The following is a 20,717-nucleotide window of genomic DNA, read 5'->3' as shown; positions in this document are numbered from 1 at the left end:
GTTGTTACACTCAGCTGTGCTGTACCTGGAGGATTTTTGAGTGCATGTTGAGAGTTGCTCAAAGAGTATTCTCTTAAGAGTGTTGTTTTTGAGTTTGCGACCTAGAGATTCTCCACTTTAGCTTAAGATGCCTGCAACCTTTCCTGTATTGTTGGATTTTATTTCTGTGACCAAATTAAAATGGATTCTTCTCAAGTAATACGTTTAAGAGCTTGTGGACCTTTCAGTGTGATTAAGAGGTTATAAAATAGACGGTAGAGTAGAAGATTCTACACTATTTTAAGCACATTTTCAATATTCTCTTCTGTGTTATTGGTCCAAAGGCTCAGGACATTGAACTTGTTTTTGATGCTCTGAACTTTAAAATAAATATTTTAAAATACAGAACATATTTTGTCCCTGCTATTTTGCATTTATGCTTTGTTCTGAAAACAAGCAATGGTATGTGTCGTAAGTCTGCCCCCTTCCCAGATGCAAAAATAATTCTATTTCCAAATTCCGGAAATTCTTACAGAATTCCATTTACCCAGCCATACCTTTTAAGTGCACTTTCCGAAGTGGATCATTTAGATTTTTTTTAAATGAAGAGCTACATTTCTACACAGACCCAAGTTTAGTTATCATGTAGAAACTATCAATAGAACACCCAGTGAAAATTTTTAAGTAAAGTTCAGTTCACGCAATGCCCAGGCTGAAAATAATAGATTGGTTTGCAGTTACAGCACTGTGTTGTAGTGTAACACTAATACTTGGGTGGGTGCAAATGCTGTAAGGCACACATGCAGGGCAATGAGTTATTCATGGCTTTTTTCCCCAAATGTCAGAAGCAATTACACTGCAGTGAGAATGAGTAGCCCGAGAAATGGCTGGAGAAGAGAGTCTACACTGTGCAGCAGATGCAGTTGCTGGAGCTCAGCCATTCCAGCACCTGGCCTGCTATAGGACACAGAGAGTGAGATTGGCACAGACTGATATCCCCGAGAAAGTACAGGGAAACGCTGAAAACCAAAATAGAATGCATTTTGACATCGAGATAAATGTTTTAAACTTAAATACCTACTTGTGATTGAAGAGGCATACCTTTCTCGATGGGTAAAAATAATCAGTTTCTGAAAAGGAGATGGATTTTGTTGATTTTAGCTCTTTGTGGTGGGAGAGCACCTTAATGTAGCCAATATTAAGTGGTCATTGAACTCTGTGTGACCTGCGAGGATGTACTGTAATTCGTTAGGGGCGTACAGCAGTTCTCTCCATGCATGGGGAACCAGACAAGCAATAGGCTGCTTCAAAAACTGTTTACATGCAACACCTCGTCAGTTGTGCAGCTTATGTGAAAGATAAGATTCTTGCACCCCTGTGGGTGACCCTCTCAGCCAAGCCAGTTGTCAGAGACCCCCCTTTCGTTCACCTGACTGATTCTGGCAGTCGGCGTCCCTGTGACACAGCATTGCTGAGGCAAACCACTGGGGGCCGATGGGGATGTTTTTCTATTGCAGATCCTGTCCAGGTGCAGTTTCATCTCAAATGGGAGGCAGATGGCAGCTGCTATACTGAGCTGCATCTGGAATGTACTGTATGAGACAGTTTGGACTCGTACAAACCAGAATGTTCAAGAGAAGACACACGCAGCAGTTCAAGTGGGAAATAGTCCTTTGTGAATTTAGAAGCAGCTGCATATGTTTCACTTTCTTGACAATGACTGTTATTTTAAGTACTTCACCACAGACATATTCCGTTAGCTGTAAGGATATGTTGTTTTCTGTGTCATGCAATGATGTTCTGTATTTTATATTTGAAGGCTTTTTGAAATTCCAATTTAAATGGTTTTGGGACAGCACAGTGGATTTCAGTTAAGGAAAATTGATTTTTTTAAATACTCTAGCCTAGTAGAATACAGTATGCTATTTAATAATAATAATAATAATATTTCTTTATTAGCCCTATACAATTTCTTGCATTAGGAATTCATCTTTTCGCATACCCCAGCTTTTCTCCAGGGAGACACAGACACAGAGACAGGGAGAGAAGCTTGGGGTCAGAGCACAGGGTCTGCCATTGCACGGTGCCCCTGGAGCAGTTGGGGTTAAGGGCCTTGCTCAGGGGCCCAACAGAGTAGGATTCCTCTGCCAGCCATGGGATTTGAACCGGCAACCTTCCAGTCACAGGCACAGATCCTTAGCCACAGAGCCACCGCTCTGCCCCAGAGAATTTTGCTTATTCTTTTGGATTGATAAGTTTTTGGCTTTATTACTTTCCATTTTACTGCTGTCTGTTCTCTTTAAAGGAAATGACTAGCATCAAATTGTTTGACCTGTATATGTCTTTTGGAGACTTTAAATAAAACATCTAGCAGGTGAGCTCCTGTTAATGTTAAATCATTCACATGTCTCCTGTCAGAAATAAATATGGATTGTCACCATTAGTATTACTTTGAAAATTATATTTTTATCAATAAATTGCTGCTCCACACACACTTCATCTGTCATCTCAGAAGATTTGGGAGTAATTATTTAGTAAACTGTCTACATTTTGCTACTGATGGAGCTTCCAGAAGAAAGGTAATCAGTACTCCTGGGAGGCTACGAAAAATGTACAGGAGTCTAAACCAAGATGTACTGTAATATTGTGAACAGACACCAAAGAAGTGTCTCTTAGTGTTTCCTTTTGTTTCAATTTAGCATAGAGTCTGATTTTTGGGCATAATAATATGGATTGGACAGTTAAAAGGCAAACACAGACTAATAAGCGGACTAATAAGTCATAAATACTGTTAGGACTTTAGAAAGTGCGCAATATACGCTGTCATAGAGGAGGTTTGCTGAGCTATTCTAACACTGGCACATCTCTGCATTTGAATTATAGCTGCATGATGTTTAAGCTGGGTAGTTGGATGATGGTGACATTGTTGTGCTAATTGCTCTCCACTAGGGTCTGATGTAGGACCATTGATTTCATTTCACCTTAAAGCTTCAGAGAACATGCATTGCAGACTCTAGAGCTGAAGCCACAGAGGCTCTTTTTTCATTGCCCTGATCTTTGTGTATGGATTTGCTGTTCTGTCTGTATGCAACATGCTTTCCTTGGTAATGTGTTTCACAATTCATATATTCTTCAAAGCAGTGCCTGTGCATAACCATTCATTCTGAAAGAGCATATGATCAAAACGATAGATTTAATAATGTATGTATATGATATACCGTGTGTATAAAACCTTAGAAAAACTCAAGATTGGGCAGGAAAAGAATAATGTGCAAGGCTAACATTTTAAAAGCATTTTTTGTCTCATCCACATTAACAAGAAGAGTGCCTAAGGCACTATACAAGTATATAACAACAGGCAACATTCATAAAAAGTAGAACACAAACAGTGAAAAGAATAATGATTAAGAAGCCATTTGGAAAACCGGTTGTAAGATTTGAGTGATCGAATCACTCATGGTCTTGAGGACAGACAAAGGATCAACAGATCTCAGATTGCAGCTGGGTATATAAGCTGACAAAAGGTCAGCAGTGTAAGGAAGGACAAGACACTAAAGACTTGAAAGTCATGAGCAAATGTTTATGATTGACACTCAGCTGGATGCCGGTGTAGAGACTCGAGATCAGGTGTGATATGCACATCAGCCTGCCAAGCTGGTTAAATTCTGTCGGCTGGGAATTGAACATCCTGTGCTTTGTGCTGTGTCATCTTAACAATAACAGCAAGTGGGGGGCTTTACAATACTCCGTTCTCAAGGAGACAAGTGTTTGAGCTCCTCTGTCCTCAACAGACACTGACCAAGCCGAACAGAGTCGGGGAAAAGGGGCAACTGAGTGACATTCTGAACATGGGAGGCATTTCCCAGCAGACAAAGGTCAACCTGGGAAATAAACCTGGCCTTTCTCAAAAAGGATTTAGACTAGGGAGAAAAAAATGACGAAGCGGAAGTCTGAAAGGATAGCAGGAAACGGTATCATTGGTCACAAGTGAGCAGGTTAGTGGGTAGCAGAGAGCAGGAACTACCTTCGGCTGCACTCCTTCTCTTTCTGGACCCGCTGTGCATTCTGTTTCTCTCTAGGGTATCTGACCTCTTCTGTAGTCTCAGCCATTAAGCTTTGATATGCAAGAACATGTCAGGGTGACAGCAGGGCACTGAGGTGATAAACGGACCCTGCTAATCTACATTAAAAAATACAAGTACAATATGTTGTCTACCATGCAATGTACTGTATGGGAATGAAACCTAGCTAAAGAATACATGTAATAAGCTGAGGGTCTACTGCTTTGACAGCCTTACTGCATGTAGGCTACGCCCGTGGAGGGTAGATGACAGGGAAGGTCATGGTAGTAAGTCTCTGCAGACGGAAGCTATTGATTTGATGAATTAATGAAGCAACCGACATGACCATGAGCATCGCAGAGAGACCATCCGGAAATTTTTAAATTGGAAAGTGTCACTGGGATGAAATTTGAAACCTCGGATTTTTAGGAGGGGTTAAGTAGCGAAAACGTCGCGTGAACGCAATCTCGAGGTACAGTACGCGAAACTGCGCCTCGCGCTCGCTCTGTGCCCCGGACGCGCGCTGTAAATATTTAAAATGAAACCAAACGCATTAGAACGACGAGGGAAAGGTAGCCGAGCTACAGTGCAGTAATGCGTCACACCAAGAGGCAGTGATATTTTTATATCGATGACTGCAGTCGGTGCCCAGCAGAAAGCAGATGCAGGAGGGAACTGCCATTAACCTGGAGCTATTACTCACATGTTGTGATAATGGGTCACGAAAGAACACCCACATGTGTATTCCCCGTCCTCATAGCGAGCCATCGAGAACATAACCTTGGCCAGAACTGCCTCAGCTGTGCAGGTTTTACTTGTATTACGCAATAGGTTTAAGATGAACATGAACAGATTTTCCTTCCTTAATCGCCTTTTTACATTTTTTGATTGAAATGTATCTTTTGGAGGGGAGTTACAGTGCTAGCAAAGATGAATGGTCTTAAAATGAAAGTGAATTTTTAAGAGCGCACAGCCATCATGCATTGCCTTGCTACTGCATTAACTGTTTGCCTGCAGCACATCACTTTAATTCATGGCAATTGTGCGGTATGTTTAAGAAAGGCCAGCAGAGAAATCGCAGAATGTTTCAAGTCTCATGTTGTTGTGGTTATGCGTATTGCATAGGCAGGTTCTCCACTGGTATTGACATAGAAGACACTATTTTTTGCACAGCTCTTTGGAAGTATATTTTTTTCCTTGAGGCCACTCAGTGACTGAAATGAATCTAAACCCATACGCCAGTGATGCAGAGATTGTTTTGCTCTTCAACAGATTTAATGTATTTGCTGAAATTATTATTAATATTATTATAAATCACAAAGTACAAGTGTTTATCAGAACTACAGTTAATTAAGACTAGCAGAAATAAAAAAGGCTAGTATGATATACACTATTATTGTTATTAGTAATACTGTAATAATCTTCATGATTTTTATGTCTTATTTGAAATAGCCTCTCCACTTTTGGATCAGCTGTATTCAAAACCTCTGCAGAAACAATTTAGAACTCTTGTGGACAGATTATTGTATAATAACATATATAAGGATACAAATGACATCTACAGTACCTTACATTGTTTTAGGAGGTAATTGATCCAAGGATCACATCCAGCTCCTGCTTGAAGGAAGCCAGGGTATACAACAGGGCTTGATCTAGACACCTACTTCTCTTTGTGTAAAGCAAAGCCTGTTGTTTAAAATGTTGTCCATTATAAATGCACTTCTGCTTAGTGTCCACTTGTGTATTTCACTGGTGTTTTATGAAGAAGTAAGGCTCAAAACATAAAGTTACATTGTTGATAATGGAGGATGACGGGGCCATTTTAACAGAATAATCCAGCAGGTTGGAATAATTTTGGGATGGTTGGTCCTTCTGATTAGGTTGTTTCAAGGCATTTTAATTATCTACTGAAGTGTTTGCAGAAATCGTCCATTAACCTTTTGTTCTTTTCAGTGATTTTTTAAATGAAAAGTTATTCACAGTTTTTTATGGTTGAATCCTGTTTTTTTTTTATTCTGTCCTCCTGGGAAGGAATGAGTAAACAAACCATACCTGTGGTCCGTAATCATCTTGGTAACAGCAGCAGTCGAATGTAGATGGTACAGACAATCCAAATCTAGCTGAGAAACGACAAAACACGTGAACTACTATAGAGAGGTAATTACTTGAGATTGATGTGGAATTGAACCATCTTTATTCTTGTATAGCATTTCAAAGTAAACATTTTTGAATATGTTTTTCCTTTGTGTTCTAATGTATTAAATAACAATTTAAGTCATTTTCATATTAATTCATCAATTACTTTTTACTCAACCTCTCATGAAACTTTATCTGTATATCATTTCATATGCCCAGTATGTATGCATTTTTGTAGTTACATGTGGCATTTTGGAGAAGTATTTTTATACAAAAATATAGAATTATACTTTTACAGTTTTACAAAGCTAATTACTCTATCCAATTAAGTCGCACATATTTTTAGCTGGTTGTAATTTTAGCCTGGCCCACTTAGACAGAAGCATGGTTTCGGTTTTTTTCTCAGTGCTCCAGATTTAAAACCTGTCAGGAGACATCCACTTAAAATAACAAAACAAATGGTGCTTCATTTTTCTAAATGTTTTAACTTGTTAAGAAAACACATTGTTGATTATTTTGGTGTTTTTGCCAACACCACGCAGCTACTGTACATCCAACCCTATAGGCAACAAACACTGAGCATTTGCCCTCTAAGAAAGGTCAGACATGTAGGACAGGAGAAGAGTAATACCTGGTCATAATATAGAGTAATTCTTTTTTCTTCTTTTTGACTGTTTCCATACGTGAAATATTTGGAAATGTGATATGAAACAGTTATTCATCCTATGGACACACTGTTGCGGTGCCACAGCCCCTAGGAGGTGACCCCGTGTTTTGGGTTGGTCTTCTGTTGGAGCTAGTTAACATAAGATGGGTTATAAAAGAGTGGAACCATTCAGCCCATTGAGCTCCTTTGCTCGTTAGGAGCTCATTGACCGGAGGATCCTCTCCAGCCGTTTACTGGAAGGAACCAGGGTCTCGGCCTCAACAGCAAGAACCTGGGGCTCTTGATCCATCGCCCCTGGCCCTTTCATGTAACAAAGGTCCTCTTCTCGGCTTCTCTGTCCAAATGCCTTTCCACACACTTTCACAGTTGACTCCGGGGTTTTACAGTAGATTCTTAAAAGTGTTCGATATACACAATACAGTATGATGTAGACCCAGGATGGGCAATTACAGTTTGTGAGGGCTGAAGGGACCTCTGTTTTTCATTGCCACTCTGATCTTAATCACTTCATTGAATGGATCATGAGGCTAAAAAGTCAAACTTCCTGTCTTTTTAGGTTTTAATAAATTTCTAATTGAATAATACTTTAAAGCCTGTCCGACTCTGGATCTCCGTGCGTGGAATTGGAAAAAACAAACATGAATAAAAAATGTAAATGCAAAACTAGAAAAATGTTTAATGTTTCGTATCAAATTCAAAGTGTTTGCTAATGTCACTTCAAAGCTCTGACCAAGATTTGCAATCGCCCTCAAGGAAAGGAAAGTTTTTGAAATTAAATTTACCATAATAAAACAATATTTCCAGGTTGAAGGACCAGAAATAATACTACTACCAAAGAAACAGCCAAATAAGGAAACTCCAGATATTATACCACAACTTTAACTTTCTCAATCTTAACACAGTTAACAGATTCAGAACGTTTCTCTTGATTGAAGAACCTATCAAGTTCCAGCCAAGCTCTGGTCCACACTGAGGGGATGACACCCTCACAAAAGCTCAGGAGCAGTGCAGCACTGTTGAACATGTCAGCTGGAGCTTTTTTAGACTTTTTTTTTCTGCTCAAGTTTTGAGAGCAGCTATTTCTTATATATTGTGCCGTCGCTGTCTTCCCTACAGATGTACTTGATTGTGAAGTATTTCTTTCAGGGGCTACGCAGTGGTGCAGTAATTAGCATTGCTGCCTCACAGTGCTGGGGCCCTGGGGTGTGTTTAATCTGCGTGGAGTTTATATGTTCTCTCTGTGTTCATGTGGGTTTCCTCCAGGTGCTCCTGTTTCCTCCCACAGTCCAAAGACATACTGGAATAGTAGGTTAATTGGCTTCTGGAAAAAATGACCCTGGTGTGAGTGTGATGGACCGGTGCCCTGTTGTTTGCCTGGGTAGGATTTGGCTCCCACTACTGCCCTGAACTGGATAATCGGATTACAGAAGGGATGGATGTGTGTTTGTTTCATTCGAGGTCTAATAGTGAAGTCATGTTCACTCCCAAGTTGTTCTAGGCTGGGTTTCCCCAAGAAGTATACAGACGTCGGAGACCCATTTCAAAGCACCGGTTTAAGTTCTAGGTCTCAGCAGTTGGTTTAACTGAGTCGATCAAAAAGATAGGGGTCAGATAGTCTTTTGTTTAGCAGACCACTCTAAGATGAAATGGACATTTTCTGAGCCAGAGAGTAAAACTAGTGTAGCCTTGTTATTTTAGTAAAATCTGTATTTTTGACACCTAGGGATTGTCTTGAGATGTAATTAGCACTGACTTCGAATACAATTCAACTTTCTTAGCTAAGATTCTTTTCTTAGTGGAATCTTTATTTTATTCTTATTTTTTGTTTGTTTTGTTCTTAAGTTTTCATAAGTGCTGCTTATAAGGCAATATGCAAGTTGCATTCCTTTTCAAGTGTGCTATCATTAAAATGAATTATTCAACGTTTGTATGACAAGTGTATACACCTGTGTAAGGTGATGCATGGTGTATTGCTTCAGGAGAGATTTTAATTTTTTTAGGCTGTTCTTAAACAGACCTCTGAAAAGTATACAGATATTCATAAGATAAATTCTGCAGCCTAAGGCAGGGTTTTTCTATAACCATTTTTTGCGGACATTTACACATGCAGTTTATTATTTGTTTACCAAGTAGAATTGTCAGTTCTGCTTTCAGCAAATTAGTTTTGTTTGTTTGTTTTGTTAGATTATGCTTTGGTGAATGTATTATTCTGTAGAGGAATAATACTCATTTGATGTCATCCAGCTTTAATTCAGAAAATAATATTTGGCTGTATAGTCCAGAAAACTTTACTATTTAAATGTCTATTTTTTCTTTGCAAATGGTACATAAATAAATTTTAAAAGTAGCATAGACTTTTTATTCTGCAAAAATTCTTCTTTTTAAAGTATGAAACAATGCCACACAATATATATTCTCTACTGGCAAGTTTAATTATTCATAATGTTCATATAATTATACTGTATATTAAAACACTTTTGCAAACTGCAAATATTTATCAGAGTGTTCTGTGTCTCACTTTTCTTCCTGTTTCTTTGTCAGTTGATTAGCAACCCCAGAGGTATTTTCTTTCACTGTTTTTAGTTGGCTGATTTGTGTTTTAGCAGGGCTCTTTGTCACCAATCTCATTCTCAGAGGAAAAATATTTATGATAAATGTTTAGTTGAAAATAAGCACTAAAACAATTGTTTGCTGTTTATCACGTATCTCCTTTAGCACCTCTGCATTTCTGGGCCCTGGGTTCAATTCCTGACCTGGGGTGCTGTCTGTGTGGAGTCTGTATGTTCTCCCCATGTTTGCATGGGTTATCTCCAAGTGCTCTGGTTTCCCCCCATAGTCCAAAGACATACCAAAGGGTTAACTATCCTTTGGGAAAATTAGCACTAGTTTGAGTGTTTCTGCCTGTCTGTGCGCTGTGATGGAGTGGCATCCCATCCAGGGTGTATCCCTCCTCGTGCCCTTTGCTTGCTGGGATAGGCTCTGGCTCTCCTATGACCCTGTGTTGGATAAAGCGATTAGAAGATGGATGGATTGGATACAATATGACTGGTCACAAGAAAGATGCTGCTGAACGTTTTCTTGGTCCCATGTCCTGTGAAAGGAAATATTTTACTTAGCAGGAAATTTACCATCTTTATATATACTGTACAGTGATCTCACATTTCCATTTTACATGAGTACAAGAAACTTGGGTATGTGTCACAAACTTACTGCCTTTCTCTAACGAAAGCAAAAGGAACAGCTTCAGTCAGCAATCTTTTCAAAATCTCAGAGTGAATTATGTACATCTACAGTTTTCAACACATTGCTCTCGCCTGCTACTGAGCTGTGTCCCCAGTCAGTGGGGAAACAGTTTCTAGAGGGTTGCTGGCCAGTATTATAGCACTGGCTCCAGCAAGAACAGAGAGCTCTTAATGCCAGGGGAAATACACCCAAATCCTCCTAAGCTGGGGCAGTTTACTTTGTACGGCCCTCCTACAGCATGGCTGATTTGCTCTTAATGGTGGCGGCTGCCTGAGACAGTCTGCCTGCCATGGACTGCATTGTGGGGGAAAGAGCTGATAAGCACAATGACAATAAGGCTTGCACAGAAGAGATTCCAGGCAGGCAGGCCGGCGGAGTCCTAGCAAAGCATTCAATACTGCTGCTATTTTGGTTCCCTACATATCATGATTACATGTACTCTGAGTGACTAGAGAGTGACTCTGAGAGCCTACAAATATGGTAAGTCAGGGAGCAGTCCTTAGCTGGGCTCTGCTACTGTATGTGTGGTCTGCACGGCACTACTGATACTGCTTGTCCTTGTTGACATTAGATTGCTTCAGTTTATTTCGGTGTGGCTGGAATTGTCCGTGCTTTACTTCTTTATAGGAAAGGTTAGCCCTGGAACACTTGCTTACATTTACTCTGAGCAGGTATTTTTAGCTGTGGCATAATGTCACTGTGCATTTCCTAATCCCATCGGTTGGCTAATTCAATACTCAGGTTTCATTTTGAACTGCAGGAAAAATGGCAGTGGAGGAGGGAGCAGAGTTCCTGACACCAGTAAGTGTTTTCTTTAAAAACCCGTCTTCGGAAGTCGCGGTCTGCTGTATTTTGTTTTAACGGTGGTGTCTGAGCGGTGCTGCAGGATTGTTGTGTTTCTTATGGTGAGAAAGGAATTCAAGTCGAGAAATTTTGCAAATCATTTTGTGTTGTATGTGGTTTTGCTTCCTTGTTTACAGCTAGGTATAGTATGACTGCATTGTACATGAAGAGTGCTTAAACTGGTTACGGTTCCCGTTAAAGCACGTCAAAAGGTTATGACTTCCCTAGATTTATGTGTTTCTATAGGAAGGAATTAAAGAGGATCCTCTCTGCATGTTTTTGAGCCATCTGACCTTGGCTTGCTTATGACCCAGGCTGAGCAGTTCTGCAGTTGAGAAGGAATATGCAAGCGGGAGGCATCATTGCTTTGGTGTCCAGCTCTCACAGATGACAGATTATTGCCATCTCAAGGATCCTCAGTATGTGGGGACAGTAACGTGTCTCTGGAGAGGTACTAGAGCATGAGGTGCACAGATTGTGAGATCAGTGGACTATGCACTAGAAAACACTCTCTCTGCCTTGTGTAGAATACCACTTGACCTTGTAAAAGCACTAACCTGAGTTTAGTTCTGTGCATGAGTTTAAGACATTGGATTTTTAAATAAAATGGTTTTACTCATTGTAATGCCATATTGGTGAATGCTGTCCTGCCTCAATTATGTGTGTTTGCTTTCACTATTGTCAGTTTTCTGTTAACACAGATACCACTTCTTTCTGGGCTGTTTTATTATGCTAGTGATCAGCACCATTCTTGATTATAACTGGGCACAGAAAATGAGGTCCATGTACAGTAAAGACTCAAGGCAGGAACTGTGTGGAAATAACTACATCAAATGTCCTGTTTAATGAGGTGGGTGTATAGCTTTGTCTCAAATCAAAACACCAGCTCACATCGTAAAAACACAATTATGAATGTTTTCACATTTCGGTGTCGTATAATGTCAATATTGTTGCTACTTGAACGTTTGGCAGACAGGATTGTGTAAATATTTGTAAAGACAGGATTCCTTTCAGAAACATGTGCAAAGCATACTGAATATGGCTAAATTCTGACTGAAATTCATCTTGATTAGTCATATGTTCTATGCTAACCTGCTAGAAACACCAGCTTAAATCAATGCAGACACATTTTTCTGCCTCACAGGTTATGATAGGGAGACTTTAGTGTGCTGCATATCCAGCCAAAATGCCAAATGATAAAGAAAACTATGTGTCTTAATCTTGCTAAGCACTTTAATTTTATACAATGTGTTTCCTGCTTCTTCTTCCTAGAAGACCTCTGTTTAAGAAATTACTCTGAAAATAACTTCACTTTAAAAGAAAAATCAAATTTGTCTCTAATTAGTATAAATAATAGTGCTATTACTTATAAAATAATTTAATTAGTTTGGGTGATAGCTTGTCACTAGGAACAGAAAATACAAAAAGCAAATGGACCAGGTTATTTTAGAACATTCTAAGTATCACATCCATGTGTATTTCTAAAGAATTGTGGTTTCTCTCTGCAACACTACACAGCTTAGCAAGTAAAATGCTTGTTGATAAGAGAGCTATGAACTGTAGTATGTAAATTGTTATCTTAAGATTTCTCATACTGCAGAGTCTCAAACAGCATATGGGTGATGGAATTGTCTGTCAACACCTTTTCTGAGTGGGTTCACCATATATGTCAAAAGCACATCTCTACCTTGGAGAATTACCAACAGAAAATTCTGCAGGGCTTTTCCTTCTCTCTGTGCCCATTGTCATTAGGTACCAGGCTTAAGAAGTAAAGTGCAAATAAAAACTATACCTTAGCTAAGGTCTAACAATCCAGAAGAGTTTTAAAATCTCAGAAATTGTTTACTCCTCTGTGTTTATTGTCTGTACATCACCATCACCAGCCTAGCTAAATACAAATAGTAAAGCATTTACTTAGGTAAGTCTGCGTAGTCAATAAATCCATTGTCTGTGAGGTTAAGAACAAATGCTATATGCAGACAGGTCATACAAAAGTCCAATGTGAATTAGAGATCTTCTTCCATCAGCACAACAGGGAAGAGACTCACTCAGCCATTGTAGTGGATGTGATTGACCTATTTGAGCCACAATGTCAGTAGACTATAAGTTGCATGTTTGCAGGTAAAGTTCTGCACGTGGTTATTTCTTTTTTCCTGGGGGAAAAAACAAGACACTCACTTGGTATGCTATCACAGGTTCCATGCACAACATTCTGGTGTTGACCCGTAATAGAAATGCTGCATACAGCAAGACATTGACAAGCAGCTGATGTGTAAGAAATGTAAAGATCATGTAACCAGGTCTGAAAACAATAGTAGGGAAGCTTGTGGTGTTTTGGTTTAATTGGCAAACCTTAAGTACTTGCATGTGCTGTGCATAAGCGTGCTTGACAGAAATGTCATTTTCTCACCAGTCATTGGCCAAAATATGTTTATCTCGTGCATCCGAAGGGAAACTAATTGCAGTTTCACATGGAGAGGTCTTCATTAAAGAGCTTATGAGATGTGTCATACTGTACATGTTGCATACACCTCCCAGAAATAAAGAATGACTTATGTTAGGTGAAGAATTAGACCAAAGCTTAATGTTATCTTTTCCTTGGTTCTCAGCTATATTCTACTTTGAAATAAAAAATAAATATATATTTTGCTAACAATTTTCATACAGCCTTTTTGTGAGGCGAGTTATCTAGTGTCCTCGTTGCACAGGAGAGCTTTGAAAGGTTTTGCTTGGGAAACTCAAGAAAATGTTCTGATTTGAATTTGGAAAAACACTGTTATCCCTGACTTGTTTACATGACGTTTTTGCCACTGACTTTACTGGCAGTGTTGACTGTGGGGTTTTTTAGATGTTATTCTGTAGTTGTAAGCTCCTGTCTCTTGGCAAAGTTTCTGGTATGATGTCGATAGTCTATGGAGATAAGTATGACAATAAAATAGCTGGTCTCTAAATTTTAACAAAGCACTCGAGAGCAGCTACAGATACAAATCTGCGAGTAACTGACTGCCAAAAATAGCACTGCACACTGCTGAGTTTTAACCAGCAAAGATAACTGCAGGATATGCAGTGGAACGCTGCTTTACATAAACTAGCTGGATACCTCATCCCTGACTCCTATCCAGTGGGGGAACAGTTGGGTTTTCTCAGTTTTGCCTTGTGCCCCAGACTTTTGGGGGTGGGATCTGGGTTGTCGTGACCCTCGCTAAGATAAGCAGCTTTCTGATGAAGTGGATTACTGGGTAGATGGGACATCCAGACATTTACTGTAAACCAGGAAAATATGTTTGTAAAAACAGGTTTGCAAGTTTTTCTTCTCGTGCTTTTTTTTTGTGGCTTCTGTTTCACTCCGCATTTTGGCTAAAATGGGAAGATGTGGGTACATAATGACATAAGAGAAGTGTCAAACAAGAGGAGACCATCCAGATGTGGAATCTCATGCTGATGTGTACCAGCTTCAGCAATGCAACAATTTATTCCAGACACCTTTGTGTAAGGAGGATTCTCTTATTCTCCGACTTAAATGTACTTTCACTTAGTGTCCACACTTAGTGTCTGATGTGATCTTGAAGAAGTCCATTGGGTTGACTTTCTCCATATTTTTGTCACATCTGTGGAATTATGTTTTTACTTTCATCAACTCATGTGTTTCTGACTGCAGCTTAGGGTTGTGGGGGAGCCAGAGACTACCCCAGCAAGCAACAGGCACAGGATACGCACTAGACATGATGCCAGTCCATCACAGGGCACACACTCACTCCAATTTTCCTACTAGCCAATTAACATAGCAGTATTTATTTGGACTGTGGGAGGAAACCAGAAGGAAACCCGCACAAACACGGGTAGTACATTCAAACTCCACACAGATAATGCTTCCTGTGCAGAATTTAACCCAATGGTAACTGCAGTGCCACTGTGCTGACCAAATTTTTTTCAATCTGTTTTGAAATTTCTTTTAAATAATTCCATTACAATTTTAAATACTTTCTGAAAAACCTCCACAGCAGGATTTTGCCAGTACTATAATACTTTTTTAATCTAATTTCAGTTAAGTTTCGGTCTGCACACAATTTTCTCCACCATTAACACACAGTGTGGATAGTTCTTTTCTTTCCTATATAAATGTAGTTGTGAAACAAAACGTCATATACTGTATATTTATGCCAGGGATTTATGCCCTGGGAAAACAAGCTTGTGAGGTGATTTCTAGATTCAGGTTTGGTGGCCTCTCTTTCCCACAGCTCGAAACACGGCAGCAGTTTCCCTTGTGCGTGTCCCTCTCGTTGCTCCAGGACAGGAGGGCCGTGCTGTTTTTCTGGGTTTTAATGCAGGGCCAGGCCTTTTCATGGGCATTCTGAGAAAGGGCTTAGTGTATTTCTTTGTATGTAGTTGCCAGTGAATTGGGGGGTATCCTGGTTTATTCCACATTTTTGGAGTGGAATACTGTATATTTCATTTCATTTTTTCATTAAACCCGAAGGATGTGTATTAGAAAATGGTATGTAATCTTGCATCATCCTGCTATAGGCTTTTTCAAGGGGCTGAATTAGTGATATCTTCTTGCCATTCAGCCCTGTCATATACAGGCTTTTTTGAAGAAGCATTTTCTTGAATTTTTGGATGTACCGTAATGTGGATAGGTGTGCTGTTTAATACTATACTTAATAATATCCATTTCCAATTTTCAAAAAGTGTAAAAGAGAAACAAGAATAATTTTCTGTTTACCAATAGTTTTTGTGTCTCCTTTGTGTCTGAATTTTTTTTCTAAATTGTCGATGTGTTGCAAGTTCTGGGTCCCGGAGATACAAATCTGGTATTCAACACACTGGACACAATTACACTTAGGGACTGTGCTTCATGAAAAGCGGGAGAAGCTCTCCAGGGGTTGGTGTTACATAACTGAAAACATCTGTTATGTGGTGTGTGTCCAAGTGTGAGCACATGTGCGCATTTCTGTGTATGTATTGCATCCTGTGGGGAGAGTACCCTTGCTGTGTTCTTGTGAACCACACTGCTTTCCAGCTGTGTCAGTGTTTTTACACACACTTCCTCACAGAACATTACACAGCTCTGTGTGCTCAGGCTGGCTTTGCCAGGGATGCATGTACTCGTCCAGTTTAAGTACTGGCTTTACCATTGACTTTATCCATGGTTCAATGGTGAGTTAGGTTATATTAAAAGAATCCAGTCGCTACATTCTGCTGTTGTGAATTTTTGCTACATCATAAAGCTTCTTCGCCACGGTGATGAAATACTGCTTTTGGTTTTCACTACCTGTATCGGTCACGTGACCTTGAGAGTGAGGTCTTGTCATACACATAACACACAGTACTCACTTGGCCAGGACAGGGTCTTCATCCCAGTACACATGGAAAATCTAAAGACTATTAGTACGTGGGGGTTATTATTAATTTTATTGTTTGTGTTTGGCATTATTTCTTTTGACTGCCTCTGAATTTTTTTATGTTGTGGATCCACAACTGTCTCTTGTTGTGTTTATTATGTCTTCTGTATAGTAAGTCCACCATCTTGTAAAGGTTGCAGACCCTGGCTCCTCTAGATAGATGGAACCTTACCTGTCTGTCAGGGGGAATTAGAAGCAGGATTAGAGTACAGTATTTACACCTGGCCCTCGTGGGGTGACCAGTTAACGTGGTTGAGGCCTACCTATAAGAGGGAAATGTTGGCTGGGTGCTGTTCCACAAGTCTGTTGGAAGCTACAGGTTTGGCGATTTTTGTTGCTGATCCTTTTCTGTAAAAGTTTTTTACTGAATGATTTACTTACATGAATATTAATTAGCACCTTATTTTGGGAATATTATTATTTTAATGACACCCCTCAATTTAACACAGTGTGTTTTGTCACAGTCATAATAATTTTAATTTTCCTTCTGAATATTGGAAATTGAAGTCACTCTTGGGCTAGCAGTAGGGTGATTCATCCAAAAAAAGCAGAGACTGAGACTGAGACAAGGTTTGTCATTTAATGCTGCAGTCTTGATAATTGAATGACTGTATAAATCAGCTTGCCAACACTGGATCTAAGACAGCAGGTTATTAAGTCGATAAAGAACATTTGACTGCTTTCAGCCCAGACCACCACACCTCACCTCAGTATGTTGCTGTGAAAGGAAAGGAAAACTGCTGGTTATTTCTGAAGAGAACTAGCAGGGGCTGGTGATAGACAAATGAAGCTAGGTTTAGGATGTTTGTAATAGACTCTCTGCAGACCCATTACCGTCTGTCCTTCAAACTCCTGATGACTTTGATCTACACCCCAAGTTCACTCCAGAGAAAAGTGTGGTTTATAACCATTATATCTTCACTGTTTGTCTACATTTCAGCTTTAGCAATTCTGAAATTACATGGATCACACTGAGACTTCATAGCCTTTGCCTTGCATTGCGCTGTGCAGAGAAAATATGTCTGCACTGTTATCATCCAATTTAAAATGCAGAAACAAATTTGAATATGATCTTTTGCACTGTATTAACAGATCTATTTAATTTATTTTATTTATATTCTGATATTAACTTTGACTAAATATCTTCTCTATGGTCATAATGTTATAATGAAATTCCACCTGCTGACTACAGAACAAATGTGTACTTTATTTTTTTTTCCTTTGTTTACCACATGGTCTAATTTTCTATTTCATATGCGCTGGAAACTGTATCACATGACATGAGCAAACTGAACAGTGCTCAGTGAAGGTGGCTTCGTTCTGAGCAGGCACGCCCTGCCGATCAGCATCACAGTGCAGCCGCAAACGCCCATCATGGCTTTCCTGAGACAGCTGTGCTCGGAATGGCCTTCCGTGAAAGGGGGTGTAAGAGTATCCACTGATCCAGAGAGCGAAGAGGGAGGGAGGTCCTCACCTGTGTTACATTGGGGATCCACAAAGCCTGCTATCATTGTGAAAACAAAACATCTAGTTTTCATTTCAACACTGTCACAAAGAAAAATCAATGAGATCATTTCACGTTACTTCGCTCTGATGCCTCGTCATTTTCTGTCGCCACAATTATTTTCACATCTGCAGTCTCTGCCAGGAAGGCCAATAATTTGTTCAATACTGCATATTTGCATATTTATTTGGAAACGTAGCCATCTTTGATTTAACTGAGGTATTAACTGAATTAATGCTGCCCTTAGGTTGTCAGACATTATATAGTATTGTCATTGCAAGACAGCACTGCTTGCTGAACCTCTTTCTGATAATGCTATGATTAGTAGCACACTGTAAAGAATCTTAATCTGTATCACTTAAAGGCCTGTAAAAATATTAATCATGATATGTTTAAATGCTGCTAGTGATTTAACTAGTTGGAAGAAAACCTATGCAAACTAAAGCTATAGTGTGTGCATTTTTCAGGGGAGCACTGTTTCTTTGGGTTCCTGTTCACGATAAATATTTTGTTTTTACCACAATGCTGCTTTGAGAGAGAGAAGGTATTCACCCTGTTATACTGTCTATGCTTATTTTCATGCAACTTCAGTTAACTGGAGTGTTTCTCTGACTCCCAAGCCTCTTTTTCTTCATAATCTGTATGAGTCCACTGTATGTCTGCTGCAAACACAAGCACAGACCTTTTCATTGCTGTTTTTCTGAAGCTGTGTTGGAACAGCTCTGTATTTCACGGTGTGTCAATCTGTGTAATTAGGTTATTCAAATCAGCAATAATTAAAAAATGTCTACTCAACAGGAATTAACCAGTGTGTTTTGTCTTGTTTTTCTGCCACAGTCCGACAGCAATGCCAGTTACCTGAGAGCTGCCCGGGCTGGAAACTTGGAAAAGGCCCTAGACTATCTGAAAGCAGGAGTAGACATCAACATCTGCAACCAGGTCAGACACTCCTTTCTCACTTTAAATCAAGTTCCAGACACAGTTTCTAAAATAAATGGATTATATTGTGTATATACAGTAGATGTACTGCTGTACGTTAAATACTACTATAAGTAGGTGTTGCATTTGTTGTTTTTTTATTAAAGAGAATTATTGTATAAGTCTGGTATATTTTAGGTGCTCTCTCTTTCGGGTGCTGATAAGGTGCAGTGCCCAGGCATCATTTTTTCTTCAGTCATGTATAACAATTCTGTCTGGTGAGCTATAGCCAATGTCATTAATAAGGGTCATGCTGCTCCTAGTATGCATGCAGTCATCTGAATAACATCAGTGTCGGTAACTAGGCCGGACGGGAAGATTTCTGCTGACGTGCAATTTTTGCGAAAAGGAGACCTACTGTGATTTTCATTGTGCTGGTTGGGATTTTTTTCAATGTGGACATTATGCTGCATCATTCACAGCAGGACTGTGACTTCTCTTCTGTTGTAACTCTCCGTTTCCTCAGAATGGGTTGAACGCTCTTCACCTGGCCTCCAAGGAAGGCCATGTTGAGGTCGTCGCAGAGCTGATAAAGCTGGGAGCCAATGTGGACGCAGCAACAAAGGTTGGTCCAGTATTCCTGTGCCTTAATTGAAGTGTTTAACTTGTGAGGGGGTCAGTATCGCTGGATGCCACATAAGACTCCAGTGTGACAGACATGCATTAATGACATTGACCTGTGCTGAGTGGTGCAACTGGTTTAAGAGGGCTCAGCTCTGTCAGGGGAACCCAGACAAGTAGCATTGCTGCTAGAGAAGGTGAATAATGTATAGTCTCGCTCTAAGCTTGACATGATCATTTGTGTTAAGACTCATAGTTGAGTATTATGATCTGTAATAGCAGAACACCAGGAGGAATGTGCATCAGGGTGACACCCCCTCCAGGTGGTGAAGGATTGCGTTGATGGCCTGAAACACTCTGGAAGAAGAACCTGTCTTGTACAAACTTTGAAGACAATCGCCACTGAAAACCTACAACCTACCTCCTGTCCAACAGTTCATTGCATTGCACTGATAGTTCAAACATACTGGGTTTAATTCCTCACTGACAGTAACTGACCAACCAGCCTGGCCTTTTTGGTGATCTTCATCCTGTGGTTGGATTGAATATGGCTGATGAATGGTGCATACATAAATACATCCAGAAATGTACAGTATATACAGTACACCATTGCACCAGAGACTCCATCCTGTGGGAGTGTCAGCTCAAAAAAATATTATTTCAAATCTTTTGGCATGAAAGAGATGGAACATCTTTCAAAACCTTTGCATTTTAGGAAGTAGAGGTATAAATATAGAAACCTGTAGAGCAGAAGAGCTTTTTCATTGGCACCAATGTGAGTACTGGAATGCAAGCACAAGGCTGTTGGTCTTTAGGGACTGGACACAGACAGGTGTAGCTGACTTGTTTTTATATTCCTCTAAATCCAGAAAGGAAACACAGCTCTGCATATAGCCTCCCTTGCTGGACAGACAGAAGTGGTCAAAGAGCTGGTAACAAATGGCGCCAACGTGAATGCACAGTCCCAGGTGAGTGGCTACACAGATACGATTTACATTTAAAAATGCATTTTTGAACTATTTTAATAATTGGGTTAATTTCACTTCCATGTACTTTTTGGAATCCTATATTATGTCAAGTAGAACTTTGCGGATACAGTGCCTTGCAAAAGTATTCAGATCTTTTTTATGGTGTCCCATTTTGTGAAATTGCCAAATAATGCATACACATTTCTTTAAAATTAATATTTTATTAAAAAACCTGAACGCTCACATCTAAGTCTTGTGTGTTGCACTCACGTGACTGATGTGCAAAGTACAGTACCTTCCGTTATTTTACTTGCAAGACGCTTTTCTGCCCATCATCAAAAACCACTATGGAATATTTTATTCACTACATGGTCA

At 39.7% G+C, this 20,717-nt stretch overlaps 1 protein-coding gene across 49 annotated transcripts in view; it reads left to right on the top strand.

The window, feature by feature from the left end:
* ank3b (ankyrin 3b) overlaps positions 1-20,717 on the top strand; it is a 202,948-nt gene that overhangs the window by 106,456 nt on the left and 75,775 nt on the right. For 46 of the 49 annotated variants that reach the window (XM_015346603.2, XM_015346595.2, XM_015346609.2 and 43 more), the window contains 3 exons: positions 18,673-18,774; positions 19,280-19,378; positions 20,244-20,342. In XM_015346603.2, coding sequence (XP_015202089.2) covers positions 18,673-18,774; positions 19,280-19,378; positions 20,244-20,342 — 300 coding nt within the window. Of the gene's footprint in view, positions 1-10,459; positions 10,567-10,595; positions 10,888-10,970; positions 10,992-18,672; positions 18,775-19,279; positions 19,379-20,243; positions 20,343-20,717 lie in introns of those variants that run through there. The other 3 variants (XM_015346611.2, XM_015346605.2, XM_069188954.1) reach the window with 3 other exon arrangements.

This window comes from Lepisosteus oculatus, chromosome 4, assembly GCF_040954835.1.
Source record: "Lepisosteus oculatus isolate fLepOcu1 chromosome 4, fLepOcu1.hap2, whole genome shotgun sequence".
NCBI classification, from domain to species: domain Eukaryota; kingdom Metazoa; phylum Chordata; class Actinopteri; order Semionotiformes; family Lepisosteidae; genus Lepisosteus; species Lepisosteus oculatus.
This window is presented reverse-complemented; position numbering and strand designations above follow the sequence as displayed.